Source organism: Pipistrellus hanaki (genome assembly GCF_964339955.1).
Source record: "Pipistrellus hanaki genome assembly, chromosome: 7".
NCBI classification, from domain to species: domain Eukaryota; kingdom Metazoa; phylum Chordata; class Mammalia; order Chiroptera; family Vespertilionidae; genus Pipistrellus; species Pipistrellus hanaki.
The window spans coordinates 49,613,923-49,635,535 of NC_140509.1; the positions used below are offsets into that span (position 1 = coordinate 49,613,923).

A 21,613-nucleotide genomic window follows, 5' to 3' on the forward strand; every position below is an offset into this window, starting at 1 on the left:
TCAGTTACGATTCCTCACTTTTTATATTTTTATTTCCTCAACAACTTGAAAAACATAATAGAATCCCAAATGCCCTAAACCACACTTTATAAGTCAGTCATGTCCAACCTACCTTTTGATTTGTACTTTTCTTAAAGATAAGACTATTAAAGGTAAAAATGCATAAAAACATCAAAGCCCAAATAAAACAGGGGTTATAAAGTAGAGAAGGCAAAACAAATAGGTCTGTGTATAATAAAATAATATAAATACTTAAAAAAAAAACTAAAAAAAAACTAGTTCAGTTATGAATGAGTCCTGTTCTGTATCCAGATCAGAGTAAAATCATTAGATCACCCTGTTCTGGCCTTGAGAGAAATTCAGTTACAGAGCTGATTAAGGAAATGTCAGGTTCTTCTGTGACGTCCCACCATTTTTACCCCCATTCTAGTTTCTATCTATGCTGTGAAAATCTTAAAACTCCTATGCTAAAATAGTGGAAAGTCAACCTTCTATAATAATTTAAAACTCTAATAGAGCCGAAACCGGTTTGGCTCAGTGGTAGAGCGTCAGTCTGCGGACTGAAAGGTCCCTGGTTCGATTCCGGTCAAGGGCATGTTGAGGGCACATCCCCGGTACGGGGTGTGCAAGAGGCAGCTGGTCAGTGTTTCTCTCTCATCGATGTTTCTAGCTCTCTATCTCTCTCCCTTACTCTCTGTAAAAAAATCAATAAAATATATTTTTTTTAAAAAACAGAACTCTAATAGAGATACATGTCTAGTACATGATGAATTTTACTAACTGCCACTCTCAATCTTAACCTCTTTATTTTCAAAAGGATTTTTACTTGAAGCACATAAAATGTATTGACAAAGTTTCATTGTGCATAAAAGATAGGCTAATATGACTATGTTTTTCCTTCAAAATCCACAGAGGAGATAGCTATGTCTACAACGAGTATTTGGATAAATCCAGAATATTATTTCCACCAAGGAAAGGACTGGTGTAAACAATTCTTAAATAATGATAAGGTATTCTAAAAAAGCATAGAATGGGTGATAATCTAATGGAACACTATCTACTAAGATTACCAAGGAATAACAGGACATAAATGAAGCTAAGCTATTTCTTCAAAGATGAGGAGCATTTCCCCAGAAGAATACAATGGGGAAAGTTACTGAGCCACGTACATAACAAGGAGGAAAAAAAACAACCTAAGCACTGTTCAGGAAATTAAAATAGTACAAACTGCATATGTTAGGAGTAAAGCTTCCATGTGATAGAATGGCAAAGAGATGAAAAGGTACATTGTCTCAACTCATACAGCAGCTTTTCTAATGTCCATTTTAAGGAATTTGTTCTAAAGAGTAAGCTGGGAATAAACATGAGCTTTGCATGCTTTTTACAAAGATCAGTCTAGCCACAGTGCAGAAGCAGAATAAGGAAATAAAGCTGAGGAAATAGGCTAATGAAGTAGTTCAAACATCAGATGGTAAAAGCTTAAACCAGGGCAATGGTAAGTATATAGAGAAAGTGAGTTTAAGAGTAGCTGAAAAGTAGATTTGACAGGACTTGACCTTTGACTATAAGTAAGGAATTAGGATTTCCATCATGTTTCTATGTTAAAATTTGGGCCCAGGCCTAACTTCACCACAAATCAACTAGGGGATTTACTTAACCTTTATGAGCCCTGTTTCTACACATACAAAATGAAGGGATTGGACATGTTCCCTGATATCCCCACCAGCTTAAAATACTTATCACTCTAACTAGTCAATGTACATGTTCTTAAACAAGTATCTCAGATTATTATATCACACTCAATTAAAACATAAATGATTGTTCTTTATTCTCTTACTCTCTTTTTAATTCAATCACACCAAAAATATATGTGCTGAAAGAGTGACATAAGAGAAATCACAAAGACATATTTACCATGAGACTAATCTTTTCAAAGCTGCCAGTTTTAATTACATTTCCAGCATCAGCAGTATTTTCATACCCTGGCCTTGGACTACAAGGAACATAAAGAATCTAGGATTTCAGAAAGAGTAGTTGACTACCAGTCAACTATTAGTTTCACTAAAACTAAGTTACTCAACTTAAACATAGCATTAAAAAGTATAAATAACAGAGCATTTACCTAAGTCCAACCCCTAAGATTTCATGTCATGAAAATATTCTTCTGAAACATTACATTTCAAAATAATCAATTTCTAAAACATATCAGTCAATAGATTAGTCCCTGAATATGAATCAGATGTTTCACCAACAGGCAAAACTCCTAGCATTACATTTAATGACTGGATTTTAAACAATGATTTTTGACTTGTCAGAGACATTTGGGAAGAATCTAAAGTTTATTTTTTAAAAAATCATAATCTCTACATCATTTATATGAAGAACTAATTTAGTCACGGAACTAAAAAAGCTCAATATTTTAGAACTGCTTTTGCTAAGTCTTCTGAGGCATTTTTATAATGGAACTCCTGAAGAGAAAAAACACTACAGTTTTTGAGAAGTATTTTATCAGGCCACCCCGCAGTGGCCCTAACATCTGACAAGGAAGCCCAGAGGATTAGATTGCAGTCAAGGTGATCCATGTAGACTGGAGACTGCTTTTCCCTACTATTTTCCAATGAACTTAATTGTCTCTATATCTTTAAAATATAAAGTGTAATTCCATGCTAAATTCTATCACAAATTTCTTCAAAATGTGCTCTATTTCACCTAGGCTTCGGCAAATTCAATTTTTACTAAAGCTCCTGAATTTCAGAAAACCAACTAAATGCAAAAACATACATGACATTCATTTGTACTTTTACAACTTAAAACAATGAGGGTATTAAATTCAATAATATATTATATCGCAAACCAATAGTAATTAAATGACATATCAAAGTCAAAATATTTGAATAAGTTTAAAGATCTAATGAGCAAAAATAAGAAGCCTTCATTATGTATATAAAATATACCAAAAATACCATTCAAAGCCATTGTAAGAAAGAAACCTGCCAACCTAGCATATGGTAATGATTTAAGTCTCCCCTCAACTAAGAAATCACCTGAGAAAACTTTTTTTATTTATCAAGTGAAACTTCACGATGATCCTAAAATATGCAAACACTACTCTAAGCACTGAGGATGGAGTGTTCAACAAGAAAAATAAGGACCTATTCTCATAAAACTTATATCCTATTCCTAAAACATGGATAATAAACAAACAAGCAAAAATAAAATAATGATAAATTTTATGGAGAAAATGTTACCAAGGATTATAAGATAAAGAATGACCAGGTAACATCGTAAGATTGGATGGTTAGTGAGGATCATTAAGAAAATAATTTTTTAAGGGAATTCAGACTAACAAGAAAGCATCTACCCACTCTAAAATTAGGGCAGAAGAAGATTCTCAGCAAGGGAAACAGCAGTGCAAAGACCCCAAAATAAGTACCAACTTAGTGGGTCTGAGGAAAAGAGAAAAAAACCATGTGTCTGAAGCACTGTGAGTGAAGGCACGGATGAGATGAAGTCAGAGAGAAAGGTGGAGGCCAGTTACACAGGGTCAAGAGTATCGGTCTGAACCTTTTATAAGTAACAAACTTGCATGTGAAAAATTTAGAACTATCATAGTTTAATTATGCTTTTTAGTTATCAGATTCTGAAATTATAAATGTCAATGAACAAACTCATTGTTTTGTTTTGTTTTCAACCTTGGGAATAGTAGCATGTTAAGCATAAGTAATTACAATCTCAAATTATAATTTCCTCTAAGTATAATTAATTGTTGAAATTGTTAGTGTATGATCGAAATTAAAGTGAAGTTCAGCTAGACCGAGCTACGTGGCTTTTAAGGGTCCCTCAAGCTGCATTAAAATTTTAGCTCACCCTCTCCTTACTTCAAAATAGTGGTTTTCAAACTCTAAATTCCTATAAACTCCTCATGTTTGATTGTATTATAATTGTTTACTTCTGCCTCCCTGACTGTATCCTATGCTCCTTAAAAGAGAAGAGGGTCTTTCATAATTATGAAAACTTGCTTGGAAATTTTAGCCTTGCACTCTAATTTAAAAGAAATATATTTTTGCACCTTAGTGACCTATTAAAAAAAATAAAACAAAACAATACCTATTTGTTTTGCAGCCTGCAATATATCTTTTAAGTCTTCATTTATACTTTGCATTTCTTTCTTCTCCAGTTTTTCATTCAAAAAATTTACTATCTTCTTCCACGTCAGGTCCAGCCCTACAACTTGTTCATGAAGTTTAGATCGCTTCATCTGAAACACATAGCAAAATACAGTGGCATGTTAGTTCAAGGTTTTCTCAAATTCATCACTTATAGCGTGTATTTTACGTTACATTATACAACACAAAAATTCAAAGCTGTATCTATTCTCATCCAAATTTACAGCTCCAAGAAGGAACCTTACTTGAATAAGTTTAAAAAGAATCTCATTTGTTAAAAGATATGTTTAATAAAAGCTTTTTATAGGTACAATCACAATGGATAATCATTATGAAATTATTTTCGTACAGCAAAATAAAAAGCAAAAAGTTCTACATTAAGATGACAATAAGTAACATCCCATGTGTACCTCTTCTCAATTTTTCTGCCTTTTTTTTTTTTTAACAAAGCTTAGACCAAAGCAAGTTCCTTCATAGACTATATTATATAGCTCATTTCTTCATAAGTTCATATACCTTTAGGACTATAAATTCAACTATAATGACCAGACAAAAGTCAATTATGAGACCAGATACTGAGTTTAAAAGAATAAAATTCATCTTTCCCATGTATAGGCCAGTAGTCTGCAAACTCATTAGTCAACAGCCAAATATCAACAGTATGATTGAAATTTCTTTTGAGAGCCAAATGTTTTAAACTTAAACTTCTTCTAACACTTTTTCAAAATAGACTCGTCCAGGCCGTGGTATTTTGTGGAAGAGCCACACTCAAGGGGCCAAAGAGCCGCATGTGGCTCGCGAGCCACAGTTTGCCAACCACAGGTATAGACCATTGTTTCTCTCCATCAAATAAGAATCTTACTATAGACCCAAAAACTTAAGATAATCCAGGGGTAAATTACTGGATTAAATTACAAAATAAACTGGCAGTAACCTTAGCAACAGAAAAAATAACAAAGTATTCTATACCATAGTTCTGATTATTCTCTTTAACAATATAGTCAGTCATAAATGCTTAAGATATATATTCCCATTAGTAAACACTGGTATACACATTTCCCTTCTCAGTAGCTAAAACATACCATTTTAATCACATAGAACTAAGGAAAAAAATGTCAAATATTTGCCCATGTCCTTTATGATGGTTTTCATTTTTTAAAAATTTACCTTTAAGTCAGCCACTTCTTCATTATAATTATCTTGCTTGGTGACATTTGAAAAGGAGCGCAAGGCTCCTGTGAGTCGAGGTAAAGCCATCTATAATTCAATCAGTGATCCATACAATGAGAACCCAAAACTGAAACAAAACAGTATGATATTTATCTGTTGGGAGGAGGTGAGAGAGGAATCAAATTGACCTGTCCAAGAGAAAAAAAAATAAACACAATTAGTTAAAAAAGCAACTGCTACCAATGTTGAATAAAATTCAACACATTTTTGTACCCGTGAACTTGTTTATTTTTTTATAACATAGTAGCTATGTTGGGGAAAAGAAACAAACAAGCAAAACAGGTGTGGTGGGTACTACTTTAGCACTACTTAAAAATAAGTTCTACAGATTCCCAAGTACAGGTCTCACATACTACATTACTACTGACAATAATGCTGAGAGGAAAGAAAGCATTTTCTCCAATACTGTTTTATGCTCATTGATTTCATCTCACATTACCCCTTGCTTTCAAAGTCTCACTGGTTTTGTTTTTTAAAGCATGTTTCCACCTAAATGCATTTGCATTAGTGTTTCCCAGCTCAGAATGCTCTTCCAATGTTCATATAGCTGACTCCTTGACACAAAAGTTCTTGGCTTAAAAGATACCTCCTGAGAGGGGCCTTTCTTGACTTCTCAATCAAAGAAAGGGCAACTACTCAGTTACTGTTATCAAAGCACAAAACTCCCATTCTCTTTTATAGTACTAATTAATATTTGACATTTCCTTCTTTATTTACTTATTTATGTGTTGTGTCACCCCACAAAGAGTAAGGTTCATGTTTTTGTCACTCAATAATGATTTGGTATACAGTAAAAGAAAGAAAAGGGGAGAAAAGGAGATAAAGGTAACAGAGAAGCTAAAGAAAGAACAGAAGAGGAAAGAATTAAAGAAGCTGGGGGAGGAAGGAAAGAACTCCCAGGGAAGGAAAAAAGTCAGATGACCTGATCTAATCTCCTTGTTTAGCCCCTGACAACTAACAACTAACCTCCTAGCAAAAGACTAATAGTATTTACTGAGGGGAGTCCTTATCTATGGGACACTCTTGAGCTCTTCCTGGTTCAAGATTGCTTATTATAACAAAATTTGGCATGGCTCCCTGGAGAATGTTCACATACACTATACAAGCCCTTAAAACTGTTCTCAAATAGGGCTATTTTGCCCCTTGTAGGTCATTTGGCAATATCTGATGACATTTTAAGTTGTCATAACGTGGGGGGGGGGGGGGGGGGGGAATCTACTAGCTTCTGGTGGGCAGCCAGTGGTTCTGCTAAACACCCTATAATACACAAAACAGCTTCCTGACAACAAAGAACTGTCCAGCCCTGGGATTTTCAACTGGTGTGCCACAAGAATTTTTAAAGCATGCAATACCTGACTATTTGGTCAAGGTCACTGACCTCTGTCCCTTAGCTTGCTAAATAAACAATGACAAGAGCCAAGGAAACAACAGCTGTCCAGCGTGAACAAATCAAAATTATACCTTTTTCGTTTTGGTTAGATCAGCAAAAAATATAATGCATTCTTTGTTGTGCCACAAATTTTAGTAATTGGTTTATGTGTGCCAGAAATGAAAAAAGTTGAAATTGCATTAAAATAAGTAGATCTTAAAAGAAAGTGACAAGTTCAACATCAAAGTAAAAGTTCAATAATTGATCAATTATTGCTCAGTCAAATCAGCAACAGATTTTCTGACATAAACTACAATAAAGTAAAGTGAATAAGTTTAATTTAATGAACATATACAGTACCTAGTGATTAGAAAAATACATATTCTTTTCAAATACATCAGTAACAGTTTAAAATGTCTATGTCTACTAGGCCATAAAGCAAATCTAATAAGTTTCAACAATTAAGCATCATTTAGATCAGGGGATCAGCAAAATTTTCCTGTCTAAAGAGAGAGTAAATATTTTAGGTCTGACAGGCCACCATGTAGTTTCTCTGCCCTCTGCATAGTCTTAGTTTTATTCTTTTTTTTTTCTAAAACACTTAAGTATAAAACTCATTCCTGGGCTGAGGATGACCAAATTAGTTTGCTGACCCACTATATAGGTCACATTTACTGAGCAAAATAAAATTCAAAATCAGAAAAACAAATGACTGCATTGCAAATAAGAATGGAAATGGTATCAGAACAGCTGGGAAAAAGAGCAGTTGGATTCTCTATATCATACTTAAAAAATTTAATCAGGAAAGCAAAATGATCCATTTTGAATTTTAACTACCCATTGGGAATGAATTTTGGAAAGCATTTCTGGAAACAAGATGATTCAGGGAATCACATTTGTATTTTACAAAATAACACTTTCTGGCTTATGTGAAAGAAGAAATCAAAGCAGGAGTCAGTGGAGAGCACAGAGAAGACATTCTCAAACTTTAGTGTCCTTCAAAGTCAGCTGGAGGGCTTCTCAAATTGGGAAGTTTTCTGAATCACCCCCAACTTTCTGAATCAGCAGATCAGATGGCACTGAGATGGGGCACTATCAAGCTCAGAATTCAAAAAACATCAGCCTTACATACATAATCCTCTATTATGCAACTTCAAAAAGAGGTCATATTTTATAGTAAATCCTAAAATTTTTACTTTCTATTCCTTACTTATATTATACCTTATTGATTAATGTAGTAGTGGAGTCACATGTAATTATCTGAATCAGTCAAACACAATATGGCAAATAAAAGGTATAGTATAAACAGACAAAAATAATAATTCTGGAGACTATGCCCACTATTTCCCATACTGAAACATGTTCTAGATGAATGGAGAAAAAGATACAGTGCTCCCTTACACTGTTTCAATCACCATATGTATCTAAACCGTGAACATCTTGCTGCATTGCATGACTCCAATGTTTAAAATACTGTTCCCTTCTAAGAAAGAACATACAACATGGCCATTAAACATAAGCCAATTTGTTCACCTGGATCATCTGAAGAAATTGTGATAGTTCCAAGTCTAGAGGAAAAACATACTGTACAGGACATACTGAGAGAGAGTATGTTATGACAACCTGGTGTACTAAGGAATTTTCAAGGGAAATTTTAATTATTCTCTATTCCCACCCAAAAAGTTCACTTTAGATCCTAATTCATTCCTAAGCAAGAAGCAACTGCTCTTGAATAGTGTCCAATAAAATTAGGAAACAGACTTGGAGCATGGACAACAGAAAAAGAGGGAAAGAAAGATAAACACATACAAACAAGGTGTGGTTTACAGTTACCCGTCTGGAAAATAATGCAACAAATTATATATTCTAAAACAAGAATAAACTGTTTTGCAAAATACTCATAATTGTAAACCTACTTTTGTCCCACCCTGTATATATTTTTATATAAATCAAAATATACAATGGTTTGTTAAAAATAAAATTTGTATGAGGTTCTTATACCCCAACTACTTAATAATAACCCAATTTTTCTAATTTAAAGGTCCCCTACGGGCTAAACCTAGACAGGCTCATAACCATAAACCAAACTGCCTTTGTATTACAGAAGACCCCTATAGTTATATTAATTTTACTCTTAACAAATGGTAAGGAAAGCTTTTCTGCTAGATGTCAGTCCTTCATTCTGTAGCCTAAGGAATTACGTTTCCTTGTTCTTTATGAAGGAATCTTTAGTATTACCGTGTTTCCCTGAAAATAAGACATCCTCCGAAAATAAGACCTACTTACAGGTTTCCTTCTGAGTGAAATATAAGGCATCCCCCCGAAAATAAGGCCCACCCTAGGCTAAACATGAGAGATTTGGTCCACTGATTCTGAAAGAAATTCACCAGGAAATTCAGGAATTGGATTGTTATGATGATGTTCAAGAAGATGATGACATGATTGTCATTGAATAAATGAGTAAATTCTTGATACTGTAGGATTCACAGTTTGTCTGGTTTGTGTTGACAACTACCGTACTACCGTACCATATACAGGTAATAAATTTCCTTTATTTTCATTTAACAATAAATGTGTACCGTATTCTTCTTCATGGAAAAATAAGACATCCCCTGAAAATAAGACCTAGTGCATCTTTGGGAGCAAAAATTAATATAAGACACTGTCTTATTTTCGGGGAAACAGGGTAATTAGGTATTATGAACCAGAACAAACATATAGATAGTAAGAAATTCTATTGTGCTACAATATTGCATTTAATAATGCTTTACTTGAACTTTCTAAAAGCAAGTATTGTGACCATTATTTAACATTCTGATTTGAATTATTCATTTCAATATTTATGAATAAATGTTTATTTCTTATAAAAACAGGGTACTCTCCTCCCTTATGTTATGTCAGTCAGAAATGTGCCCTGACCCATCATTTCCCTACCAGATTCCAACCACTGTTATAGCTTCCTAAACTGAAAGATGTTTAAAAGGGTCAGATATTTCTCATTCCTTTTCATATTCTAAGTCATTTTTTTCTTAGCATAAATTATATACACTACAAGTCAGAGGAAAAACAGGTTTTGCCAATGACACCTCCAACTTTTAAAATTTAATACTGAAAGAAGCATACCTCATAAAGCATCAAACCTTAGGAACTTATTTTTGAAATTCATTTTCTCTGATGTTTTAAAAATTGTAGGTTACCTTAAATTGTGTAATACTAAAGTAATCATTTCTCTGTGGATTGCTGGTTCATAATTTTTACAGTGACGATATTAGAAAAATCATATTTGTGTCAGCTTCATCCATGAGAATGAGTCCCATGAGGGTGGGAACTTTGCTTTGTTCATTTCAGTATCCACAGCCACCTAAAATAGCTGCATAGTAGGTTTTCAATAAATATGTGCATAATGGCTGGCTGGCTGGATTGACAAAAAGGATAAAGGGAGGCCAAAGCTGCCACCAAAAAAGGACCATATTTACAGTTCTGGATTTCCATGTATTTATTTTTGTAATGTTTATATCATCTTTATTTCAATACTTCAAAATATATTTTCATAGAAATTAGTTTAATTATTTGATTATTGTATTTCAGTTCTTGAGATAAGATGTTCTACAAACTAAATTTACTCCAAATTTAATAAAAGAAATCAAAATCTAATGTGATTTATTCAACTCACTAAGTCATTTTTCTCAAAGAACTCAAAAACTCCCACACCCATGCATTTAATTCTAAAATTAGTGGTCAGGTAAACATTTTTGAAATCTCAAGCTAACAGAGCAGAAAAGCCAAAGCAAGGGTAAGAAAAAAGTCGGTATTTGTTAGAAACTCTAGGGTGGGAGTGGGCTCAGAAGGAAAATCATAGTAGAATGTAAAAACAGCTTTCACTCATTTAACTGAAATTTCTTGACTAGTATTTCTACTACATGCTAGGCAGGTGGCCAGGGTGAGCAAAATCACTGTGGTGCCTGCCCTTATGATGCTTATAGTCTGGTGGGGAAGACAAGCCAATTAAACAAGCTATGTCAATACAAAAGAAAACCGCTGAAAAAGCAGTCAGTGGAGAGTATGATCAGAATAAAAAGAGTTGGGAAGGAGAAGCAGTTTTCTTATATTTGAGACTTCAAGAATGAAGAGTTGGCCAGGTCAAGAGGGCAACATATTCCAGCTCAGGGGTAAGAACAGTTCACATTCAAGGAACTGAAAAGATGAATGAGTATCATGGTCAATGAGTAATGTGATAAGAGATGGAGCTGGAGAGAGAGGTAAGAACCAGGTCATGAAGGACCTCCTAAGTTACATTGTATAGAAATTATTTTGATAGTAAAAAAGTTTTCCAAAGTGTTTTTGACCTGAGCTGTGTTTAATAAGGATTACCGTGATTGCAGTAAAAGGCACGGACCACAGGAAGGCAAGTTAGGGAAACAGAAAGGTACTAGAAAATTACTGCAGCAATCCAGATGAAAAACAAAGAGGATGGGTTCCTGAACTGAAGTCATGACACTGATTCAGAAGAGAGTGGATGAATCAAGTGGTTAAATAAAATCTATTTGGCTTGTTCTGGTTATCTACATTTGTGGTGGGGTACAGGGCAAAAATCAAGGCTGACTTCCACATTTATAGATCAGAATGATGGTACAATTCACTGAACTATGGGGATGGGAATGGCAGGAATATCATGAATTCAATCACAAACAAATTGAATTCGAGATGTCTCTATGATATTGTCTGTATGAAATGTACAGTAAAGACTGAATATTCGGGTGTGGAAGAGAGAAGATTGGTTTAGGATCTAAATATCAGAATCATGAGGAATACCATGAGAAGAGAGAAAAAAAATCACCCAAGGATTTTTGTGTAGACTGAGAAGAAAAGGCAGCGAGAGGTGGCAGCACATGAGCCTTTGAAGAAAAGGTCTATAAAAGAGGATTTCTACAGAAGACAAAAAAAAAAAAAAAAAAAAAAAACCTGGTTAAAAAAACAAACAAACAAACAAAAACAAAAAACAACCCAGAAGTGTGGTATCTCCAAAACCCTGGGAAGAAGGGGTTTTAAGAAGTATAGTCAACCAAGTCAAATGATGTCAAGAAATGTGGCCAAACGCCCATTGGATTCAGAACTCCAGCAATGTTCTTCCAGTGTGCTGTTTCTAATAAATACAAACAGAAGAGCTCCAAAAAAATTGAAGTAAAACCAGTCACTCTTCAAACTCCCTCATTTTTTTCCAAGCTGATGGCCAAAATCAGTGACTTTTTCACTTTCTTTAAATCAGAGACAAAGCCTTCATTTTGCAAGCTTCGGGTTGATCGAGGGAGCATTCACTGGCCCTACGTGAGTATTTTTCCTTGCCAGAAATGAATTCACTGAATAGTCTCACAAAGCCAGCACCGTGATTATAATCTCCTACCGTGAAGAAGTAGTGTATGTGTTGCTTTTCCCTGGTATTTTGCATGGTTCTTGCCTGGGCCAAGAGCTCAATAAATATTTGTTCAATGACGTGTACTCAGAGCATTAATCTGTGAAGCTTTCCAGAAATGATTTTTAAGTTATTCCTTACCATTTCAAACCCTAGAGTAGAGACAGTACTAATATTTTTGCAAAGTTTCCTTCACTCCTTAAAGAATGCTAAGAAAAAAAACTATTTAGTGAGTCTTCAAGGTACTACCTAAGCAGGCCTCATTTTAGAAAATGCATGCAACATTGGGGGAAAACATACTAAACTTATTTTTGCAAATGAAGTATCACCTTCATATTCATTTCTTCTTATAAATCATTCATGTAGAATTTTATAAGTTCCTTAAATCAAGATGGAAGGGTATTTATTTTTATTGTAAATAAGATCAGAATTTAACATTTTTATATTGTTCCATCTGATGTAGCCTGTTAAGCATTTTACTCACTTTTTAAAAAGTAAAGACATTTTTCTAAAAAGATAACTTTTCCTGTCAGTAAGCATTCTTCTCTTGGAATGGAATGTAAGTTTTCCTTTATCCTATTTGCATGCCATGTTTCTTAGCTATACAAACCGAGTAACTTGATTTCAAAAATCAGTGACAATTTCAAAATGACCTAGCAAGTATTTGAAAATGCTAGAAAACTTTAGTGGCAAAAGAAAACTGTTCAGCAGGGATCAAGCAAGCTAAATCATGAAAAATAAATTCAATCAAATAAAAATGATTCCGCCTACATTTAATTGGCATCTCTAGGGAAACCTGTTCTAATGCAAGACTGTCATTACAACCATCATTATAACTATCGTTACAAATGGAAGAAGAACAGGAGCACCATGCAGAATTGAAGCAAAAGTTAAGAATTTGTAACTTTCAACGACACTTTGGAAATGAGAGAAATGATTTCAATCTATGAAACCTGGTGATGGCAATATCAGCTAATTCAATCTAACCTTACCTAAGGAAAAAACAGAAGACATGATTACTATTTAGAACTGCCCATGTGACTTCATTCATATCAAACTTTTAGCTGCCACTACAACTATGCTTCTTTTAAACCGAAGAACAGCAGGGCACAAGAACACCCTGCATTCAATGAATAAGCCCATTTGTGATAAGAAACCAGGTGGGAGACACACACACACACACACACACACACACACACACACACACTCCCTCTCTTATTTCTAAACGACATTCTAGATTACCCGATTGCCAAATTCACTCACAATTCACTATGGTCAACTCCCTCCCCAGTCTATTTACTTTCCAGTGTAGGGGTAAAAAACAAAACAAAACAAACAAACAATACAAAACAAACAAACAAAAAACACAAGGAAGCAGCAGCATTCCCTCCCAGAATCTCCGTAAAGAAAAAAGTTACCAGGACTTTGGAACGAAACACACACACACACACACACACACCAACACATGAAAAGTAAGGACCCGCACACGGGAAGAAAAGCCAGCACACGGGCGGACACTCCGTGGCCGCACACCTGGGAAGTCGGTGGCTCGGTCCCTTTTGCGATCCCAGCCCCCACGTACCCAACCCCAGCCCGGGAGGAAACCGCCGGCGGCCGGGACGGTCCCGCCGAGGGTGACAGCTGGGGGCCGGCCTCCGGGCAGGGGAACATCACCCATCACCGGGGCGGCCCGCCCGCCTCCCCTCCCCGCACTGCCCGCCTCCCCTCCCCGCCCCACTCCTCACCTCCGGACCAGGGCTCACGCGCTCCCCATCCCTCCGCCGGCGCCGGCTCCGCGCCTCCCTCCCTTTCGGTTTCCCTTTCCCTCCCCGCGCTGGGCGGGGCGCGGGCAGAGCGGAGGGTGCCAGGCGGCCGCCGCGCCCTCGTCCGCACCCCAACGCCGGGCCTGCCCGCTCCGCTCCCCCGGCCAGGACGCAGCACGCGCGGACGGCCCGACTGCCACGGCCGGACAGACTGACAGACCCGGCGAGGAGGGAGGGGGCGGGGCCGGCGCGGCCCACACGTCACCCGCCCGCGGCCGGCGGCGCAGACGTAGGCACGTCGCCCCCGCCGGCCCCGCCCCCGCCGGTGCGCGCGCCGCCGCCCCGCCCCCGGCCCGCGGAGCTCAGCGCGGGACCTGGCCTGGGGCCGCCAAGGGTTAAGAGTCTAACCCTGCAATCATTGGATTGGGTCGAGTCTCCCTCCCGCCCTGCTCTGTGGAGTGAAGACAAGGAGATAATCATTCCTCTTAAAAGCAAAGGAGGGTCAAAACCGGTTTTGCTCCGTGGATAGAGCGTGGCCTGCAGACTGAAAGGTCCCAGGTTCGATTCCTGTCTAGGGCATGTACCTTGGTTGCAGGCACAAAAGGACACACTTAAAAGAAACAGAATCATCGATGTTTCTAACTTTCTATCCCTCTCTCTTCCTCTCTGTAAAAAGACCAATAAAATATATTAAAAAAAAAAAAAAAAGTAAAGGAGAGAAGAGCAGTGACTATCTTTGAAGAACCAGGTCAATGGCATCACCAAATGGCATCACCAGCCAGAGCCCCCAGCTGCTGCCTGCTTTATCCAGGGTTCCCTGTTTTCAAGTCCTGCTTTCCTTAAGCTTCCTGGATAACTTCTCTTCAAGTTATCTCTGCTAGTTGCCTCTTTGGTTGGACCACCCACCACCAAAAACAAATTGCCTGATGATTCTCCGGCTCAATTGAAAAAAACAGGAAAGCAGCATTCAGAAAATATTGACTAACCTCAAGACCTGTGCAGTGTATGCCTGTATAGGCCTAGACTAAAAGTTGGGCATGTAAAGATGGTATTGAAACCGGCCCAAAAGAACTTCAGGTCTTTTGCCTGCCACCCTGATGCCAAACACAAGACACAGGTGCTGATGTGAAGGAAAGAGGTTTATTTAAGTGCCCATTCACTGGAGAAAATGGGGGACTCTCATCTCAAAGCCCATCTTAGCATCTTAGTGCAGACAGGAGTTTTTATAGGTGGGTTGTTGAGAGAGGGGAACTAAGGAATTCTGGAGACCTGCACTTTCACATTCCCACTCTCAGGTGGTTTTGATGTTCTCTTTGGTGTATGTCAGCCTCTCTTTTTTTCTCTGCAGGTTTTTATTGCTGATATCTGGGGACAGAATGTTTCAGGCCTGGCTAGCCATCAACAGCTGCTGGACTACTGTGATCAAGACAGGTGAAAAGGAGAACTGGAACTGCTACTACCTGTAGCATGCTTAAATATGAAACTGATATTTTAGACTGTAAGTTTTGTTAGTCTATGCCCTATACCCCGTTACAGTATGAGTTAATAATGTGTTGTGCTGTCCTTTTGCTTTTCCATCCCCCTTCTCATAGGAATGTGACTTGTGACCTGGTTGAACGGTTTTTTATAGAGAAGCAGCCAATAGTGACCCTGTGATACTCTTCACTGGCCAGACCACATCTGGAGTTCTTTGTTCAGTTCTAGATTGAGCACTTTAAGAATACCTCAAAGAAGTTGGAATTATTTCAGGAGAGAGCAAAATGACGGAGAGAACTCAAAAGCACAACCAATGAAGAAGTACTGATTGAACTTGGAAGGATTTTTATAGGAAGGAAAAAGCTACTGGAACTACCTCCAAATAAGTAAAGATTTGTTTCATGTGGTCTTAAGAAGTACACACTTAAGAGAAACAGATTTCAGATTCTGAAAAGAAGATTCCCTTCTAGCATTAGCCAGAAAAGTGGTGGTTTAGGATGGATGGAAGCACTGACCATTGGATTTTACTTTAAGTAGATTTCGATGGTTTCTAAAGGGGACTAGATGCAGAGAAGACCTGCATCCTGAGAAGAATTAGTTGATTTTTTTTTTAAGCTATTTCCAACCTTGAGATTCAATTAGTCTATAGTTTCAGCCTTTAAAAAGAATTTACAGGTTAGCTATGAGACAAGACAAATGAATTAAAAGGTAAATAATGAAAGGAGGCCACATGATAGTGAGCAGTACTAACAATAAATGCTAGTACATTTATTGTTCTCATTACAATTCCAGAGACTTAAGGGAGAAGGAGGAAATGAAAATAGACTGTGTCTAGAACTGCCCTGTCCAGTAGGGTAGCCACTAGCCAAATATGGTTATTTACACTTGAAATGTGGCTATTCTGAATTGAGACATGCAGTAAATCTGAAATACACACCAGATTTTGAAGATTTAGTACAAAAAATGTAAAATATCTTAATACTTATGCTGACTACATGTTAAAATAATGGCAAATATTGGGTCAATATATTAAAATTAATTTCACCTGTTTATTTTTTATATATATTTTTTATTGATTTTTTACAGAGAGGAAGGGAGAGGGATAGAGAGTTAGAAACATTGATGGGAGAGAAACATCAATTAGCTGCCTCCTGCACACGCCCTACTGGGGATGTGCCTGCAACCAAGGTGCATGCCCTTGACCGGAATTGAACCTGGGACCCTTCAGTTCGCAGGCTGACGCTCTATCCACTGAGCCAAACCAGTTTCGGCACCTGTTTATTTTATTTTTTTTAATGTGCTTACTAGAAAATTTTAATATATGGCTTGAATCTTACTTCTATTAGACAGTTCTGGCCAAAGAATATACTTCATTGAATTTATCAAAACTGTCTATAAAGGAGAGTGAACTGGAAGACATTCTGTCTACTAAAAACAGAGGAAAACCACATCAATGACCAATTCTTTTTATGCATATATGAACATAAAAAGAAGAATCAACAGGCAAATCAAGGTAATCTCCACTATAAAAAAGACAAAGAAAATCAGGTAGAAAAACTAACTCTAAAGGAATCAAGTATAATTCCTGAGATAAAAGAATATTTGTAAAAAGCACTCTGATTTATAATCCTCCAGTATTCAAAATATATTACATCAGGGTACTTTGAAAAAAGAACAGCCATAGAATGAAATAGAGTTCTGAAACACTTATAAAACATCATTACTTAAGTAAAACCAAAGAAATCTAGAATATCACATACATAAACATAAAAGAAAATATGAGAAAAGATTCATGAGAGCCACTTTAACAGACTTAACATTCAACTAGTGAAAGAGTTTTTAAAAATTAAAATTGAGAAAAATAGTTATAATTACATGTTTAATTATAGGAGGCCTTTTTTAGGATATAGAAGAAAAGTTTTCAAGTTGAGTAGACTATAGGGTGCCATAAAAATAGATTTAAAAAGACTTATACTCATTATGCTAAGTGATTTCACTCATATGTGGAATCTAATGAACAAAATGAACTAAGAAGCAAAATCCAGATAGGTTGGCAGCTGTCAGGGGGTTTGGTCAGGAGTTCTATTATTTTGGGAGATGAAGAGATATTTGTAGACAAATTTTTTACCCAGGATGCTTTTTTTTCCCTCAAAGCAAATTTACTAGTATTAAAAATCTAAGGAGAGCCTCTCTTCATTTCTTATCAGATTATCAAGAATAATTTTCTGTCTTTCAAGCACATAAGTGACAACATAAAATCTTTGATATTAATTACCTTAAGGGTTAATTTTTTCTGAAGTTTAAACTGTCCTTAAGCATGTTTAATATGGTCAAATTGAAGATTTCATTCACTCTTCCCACAATAATTAAGCATATATCACATAACCCCACACTTTGCTAAGCATATATCACATAACCCACACTTTGCTATGCATTTTTTTTTTAAATATCTCTAGTCTCAAGGAACTTACAGTTTGGATGGGTGACAAATTTAACGCAAAACTACTTGAGAACAATTAACTGCTGAGTTGTGAGGTATGTTATAAGTCCCAAAAATTGTCCAAAGTAAAGATAGGCCACTAATGCATTCAGGAACTTAAAAACTGTTGTGCAAAAAGTGAACACTGAATTGGGCATAAAGAAGAGGTAGAAATTATATGCAAAATTATGAAGGGTTATTTGCAGGATTGATTCTAGAGAACAAAGTCCGAGTTGTTGCTGGCGGTAGCCTAAAGGCTAAAAATGGCTGACTAGGTAGTTTATAAACAGGTTTCATTTCTGGTTCTTGCTCTGTGTTGTAACCACAAGTAGCAGCAGAATGCCTGACACATAGTAGATAGAAAATATTTGTTAAAGCAATACAAATTTTTGCTCTCAATATTTCCTTTATTATGTGACTAACAACTTTCATTTTTTATTAGGTATAGCTTTACAAAAATTGAGGTATACTGAAATGAGAGTACTACCCAAATTAAGATATAGACCATTTCCAACACTCCATAATACTCCCTTATGACCTTCCCAATGAGCACTCAAATCTCCCCACCCCTCCCCACCCTACCTTAATGAGAATTCAAATCTCCCCACCCCACCCCAGAACATCCCAAGTTCGCCACTATTCTGACTTCTATCAACTGTGATTACTATTCCTGATTTTCACATAATGAAATCATATAGTATGTAACTCAACATATTTTCATGTTGTTGACACCTGGCCTTACTTTGCAATACTTGTTGATACTTGAAAGAGATATTTTAAAAATATTTTCTTGTGGGAAAACCCCATAAAGGTGTTTATTGTAGAGTAATGTACATTCAAGGTGTCATTGATCTTTAAACTTTAAAGACAGGTTGTGCTTTCTTTGAGGGTAGGCAAGGTCAGCATAAACTCCATCCTATACCTTTATAGGACAACTTGGTACTTCAAAAGTGACAATCAGGTTGACTTGTTATGACTCTTGTTCAAACAAACCTGAAATTTCCCTAAGAAAAGTTTAGATCAACTGCAAAGTTAGAGCACAATCCCTACCCTCACTTCTGACACTAACTGCAAGTTTGTGGAGGGATTTCATAGAGTACCCCAGTAATTTGCTATAAAGACTCATGGGACTCACTGAAAGCTATTACATTCATGGTTATGGCTTATTAAAGGGAAAGGATTCAGATTAAGGTCAGCCAAAGGAAGGCACACCTAGAGCAGAGTCTAGGAGGGCTTCAAATGCAGACCTTCATTGTCTTCTAGCCATGGAATCATAATAATATTATATTTATTATATTTACTAGATGCCCGATATTTGTGCATGGGGGAGTCCCCTCAGCCCAGCCTGCACCCTCTCCAATCCAGGACCCCTCGGGAAATGTCCGACTACCATTTTAGGCCCAATCCTGGGGATCGGGATCAGGCCTAAACCGGCAGTCAGACATCCCTCTCACAATCTGGGACCCCTGGCTCCTAATTGCTCACCTTCCCGCCTGCCTGTTCGCCCCTAAATGCCTCCTCTGCTGGCCTGATCACCTCCAACTGCCTTCCCCCCACCGGCTTGGTCGCCCCTATCTGTCACCCCTGCCAGCCTGATCGCCCCTTATTGCCCCTCCCTGCTAGCCTGGTCTCCCCCAACTGTCCCCCTCCCCACCAGCCTGGTCACCCCTTACTGCCCCTGCTGCTGGCCTGGTTAACCCACAAATGCTCCTCCTACTGGCCTGGTCGCCCCACATAGCCTGCTGCTTGTTCATTTGGTAGCCCCTCACTAACTCCCCTGCCTTGCTTAGGTGGCCCCCACAATCACCAGATGTCAATCCAATGGAGCATTTGTGGGACAAAGTTAAAAGAGCCATCAGGCAGCTGTCCACAACCATCAAATCTCACAGAACTGGACAGCGCTATTCATCAGGCGTGGTGTCAGAGTCCTCGCATCACCTTTCAACATATCATGGAGTCAATGTCAAGAAGAATCACCTCACTATTGAAGGCAAAAGGTGGCCCAATGAAGTACTGATGGGGTGATCATAATAATCTGGCCACTCAGTGTGTGTGTGGCTGCGGCCCGGCTCACCCTGAAGAGGCTGCACAGGTTCAGGACAGGCTCTTCACGGGCACCTGGCACCTGAGAGCTAGTAATCATATATATATGATTAAATATATATATGATTACTTACCTGTAATGTGTATTTTAAGTTGACAACAGCTGCAAAATAAAATTCCGTTTCCCAGGAGACTGTAAGCTAGAACTGACAGTGACTGAAAGACAATGCTGAGTAGCAGCATTTCAGTGATGTTGAGGCTTGGAAATGAGGTAAGTGTACGGGATTTCCTGTAAACTTCCAAAGGCCTCCGTAAGGAACAGTGAAATTGTCAAAATTCTCTCTACGTTGTGAACATTCTTTCTTTACATAAATGTGTTGAGGAGTCATCACTGAGGAACAAATACCATTATAGTTTAAAATGAAATTATGATATTTATTGGTTAAGATGCCACTTATTATTAACTAGAGGCTCAGTGCATGAAGTTCGTGCATGGTGCACTCCCTAGGCCTGGCCGGCAATAGAAGCACGGGCGCCTGGCATGGAAGGGCAGGTCCCAGCTGACCTCTGGGCCCTGGGTAGCACCTGGGCCCCCAGACCCCTGCACGCCCTCTCTGCCTGAGTCACGGCACCCAAGTACCCATCCAGAGATGCGGTGAGCACACCGGACACCAAGGACAGGAGCGCAGTGTGGGCCTGTGGGCTGCCCAGCAGCGCCACATAGAAGCCAGGCAGGCAGCATGCTCTCTCCCAGCTGGCCTCACAGATCGGCTCCTAAGGGCTTCGGCCCGGCTCACCCAGGCGCAGAACAGACTCCTCACGGCACCTGAGCCCTGGTGTCCTAGGGGAGGGTAGCAGGGGGGATGAGAGCAAGTTCAATGGACAACGTATATTCTTACCACACTCCTATCCCCGTCACCCCCACCCCCAGGTAGCTGATGAGAGGTCACAGCTCCATTCCTCCCTCTCCCCACACCCCCTCCACACCTGGGCTCCATGGGAGGTTGGTCGCTACTACCCACCCTCAGTTCCCTGTCCTAGCCCAAAGCCTGGCCCTGATCAAGTTATTAGGGCCTGCTGGCCACTGGCTGCAGTCTTGGTGGAGGAGATGAGTTCAATCGGGGCTGGGCCCCTGCCAGGCCCCCTCAGTGCCTGGGAGCTGGGCAGCAGCCCCGCCCTCTGCTACTGCCGCTGTTTGCCATCTTCAGAGTGATCGATCAGTGGGGTGATCAGGGCCCTACTCACATCCATCTTGGCCTGGCACTGCCCACTCAACTGCTGCACCATTCTGCCATGGTCCAGCAATGGCAGCGCCTACAATGCTGCCCACGGCCAGAGCTGTGTCGCTGATGCTCAACATGTTCCACACCGCCCCCTGCTGGTCAGCGCACGTCATGGTGAGTAATCAAACTCCCAGTCAAAACAATTTGCTTATTAGGCTTTTATCATATAGGATTATTATATAGGATGTCCTGTTTCTGCTTAAAATAATTTTTAACTACTGTTTTGATAGATTTAGCTTTTTTTTTTTCTAGTTTATATATGAGTTATATATTTTTTTGTTCTTGTTAAGATGTAGAGATACAGGACTTCAGTTGATAAAATAGCCTGGAGACAAAATGTCACCTTTGCAGCTCAAGCAAGGCAAAGGCAGTTGAAATCAATCAAGTCACAGAG

General features: G+C 38.3%; 1 protein-coding gene across 6 annotated transcripts in view; it reads right to left on the minus strand.

Moving 5' to 3' along the window:
* ASCC3 (activating signal cointegrator 1 complex subunit 3) overlaps positions 1 to 14,194 on the minus strand; it is a 216,905-nt gene extending 202,711 nt beyond the window's left edge. The window contains exons 1-3 of one of the 6 annotated variants that reach the window (XM_084889357.1): positions 13,921 to 14,194; positions 5,334 to 5,489; positions 4,108 to 4,258 (exon numbers count right to left, since the gene is read on the minus strand). In XM_084889357.1, the coding sequence (XP_084745483.1) occupies positions 4,108 to 4,258; positions 5,334 to 5,423 (241 nt within the window). In that variant the 5' untranslated portion in view covers positions 5,424 to 5,489; positions 13,921 to 14,194. Of the gene's footprint in view, positions 1 to 4,107; positions 4,259 to 5,333; positions 5,525 to 8,166; positions 8,246 to 13,708; positions 13,890 to 13,920 lie in introns of those variants that run through there. The other 5 variants (XM_084889353.1, XM_084889355.1, XM_084889356.1 and 2 more) reach the window with 5 other exon arrangements.
* Positions 14,195 to 21,613: the final 7,419 nt, after the last annotated feature.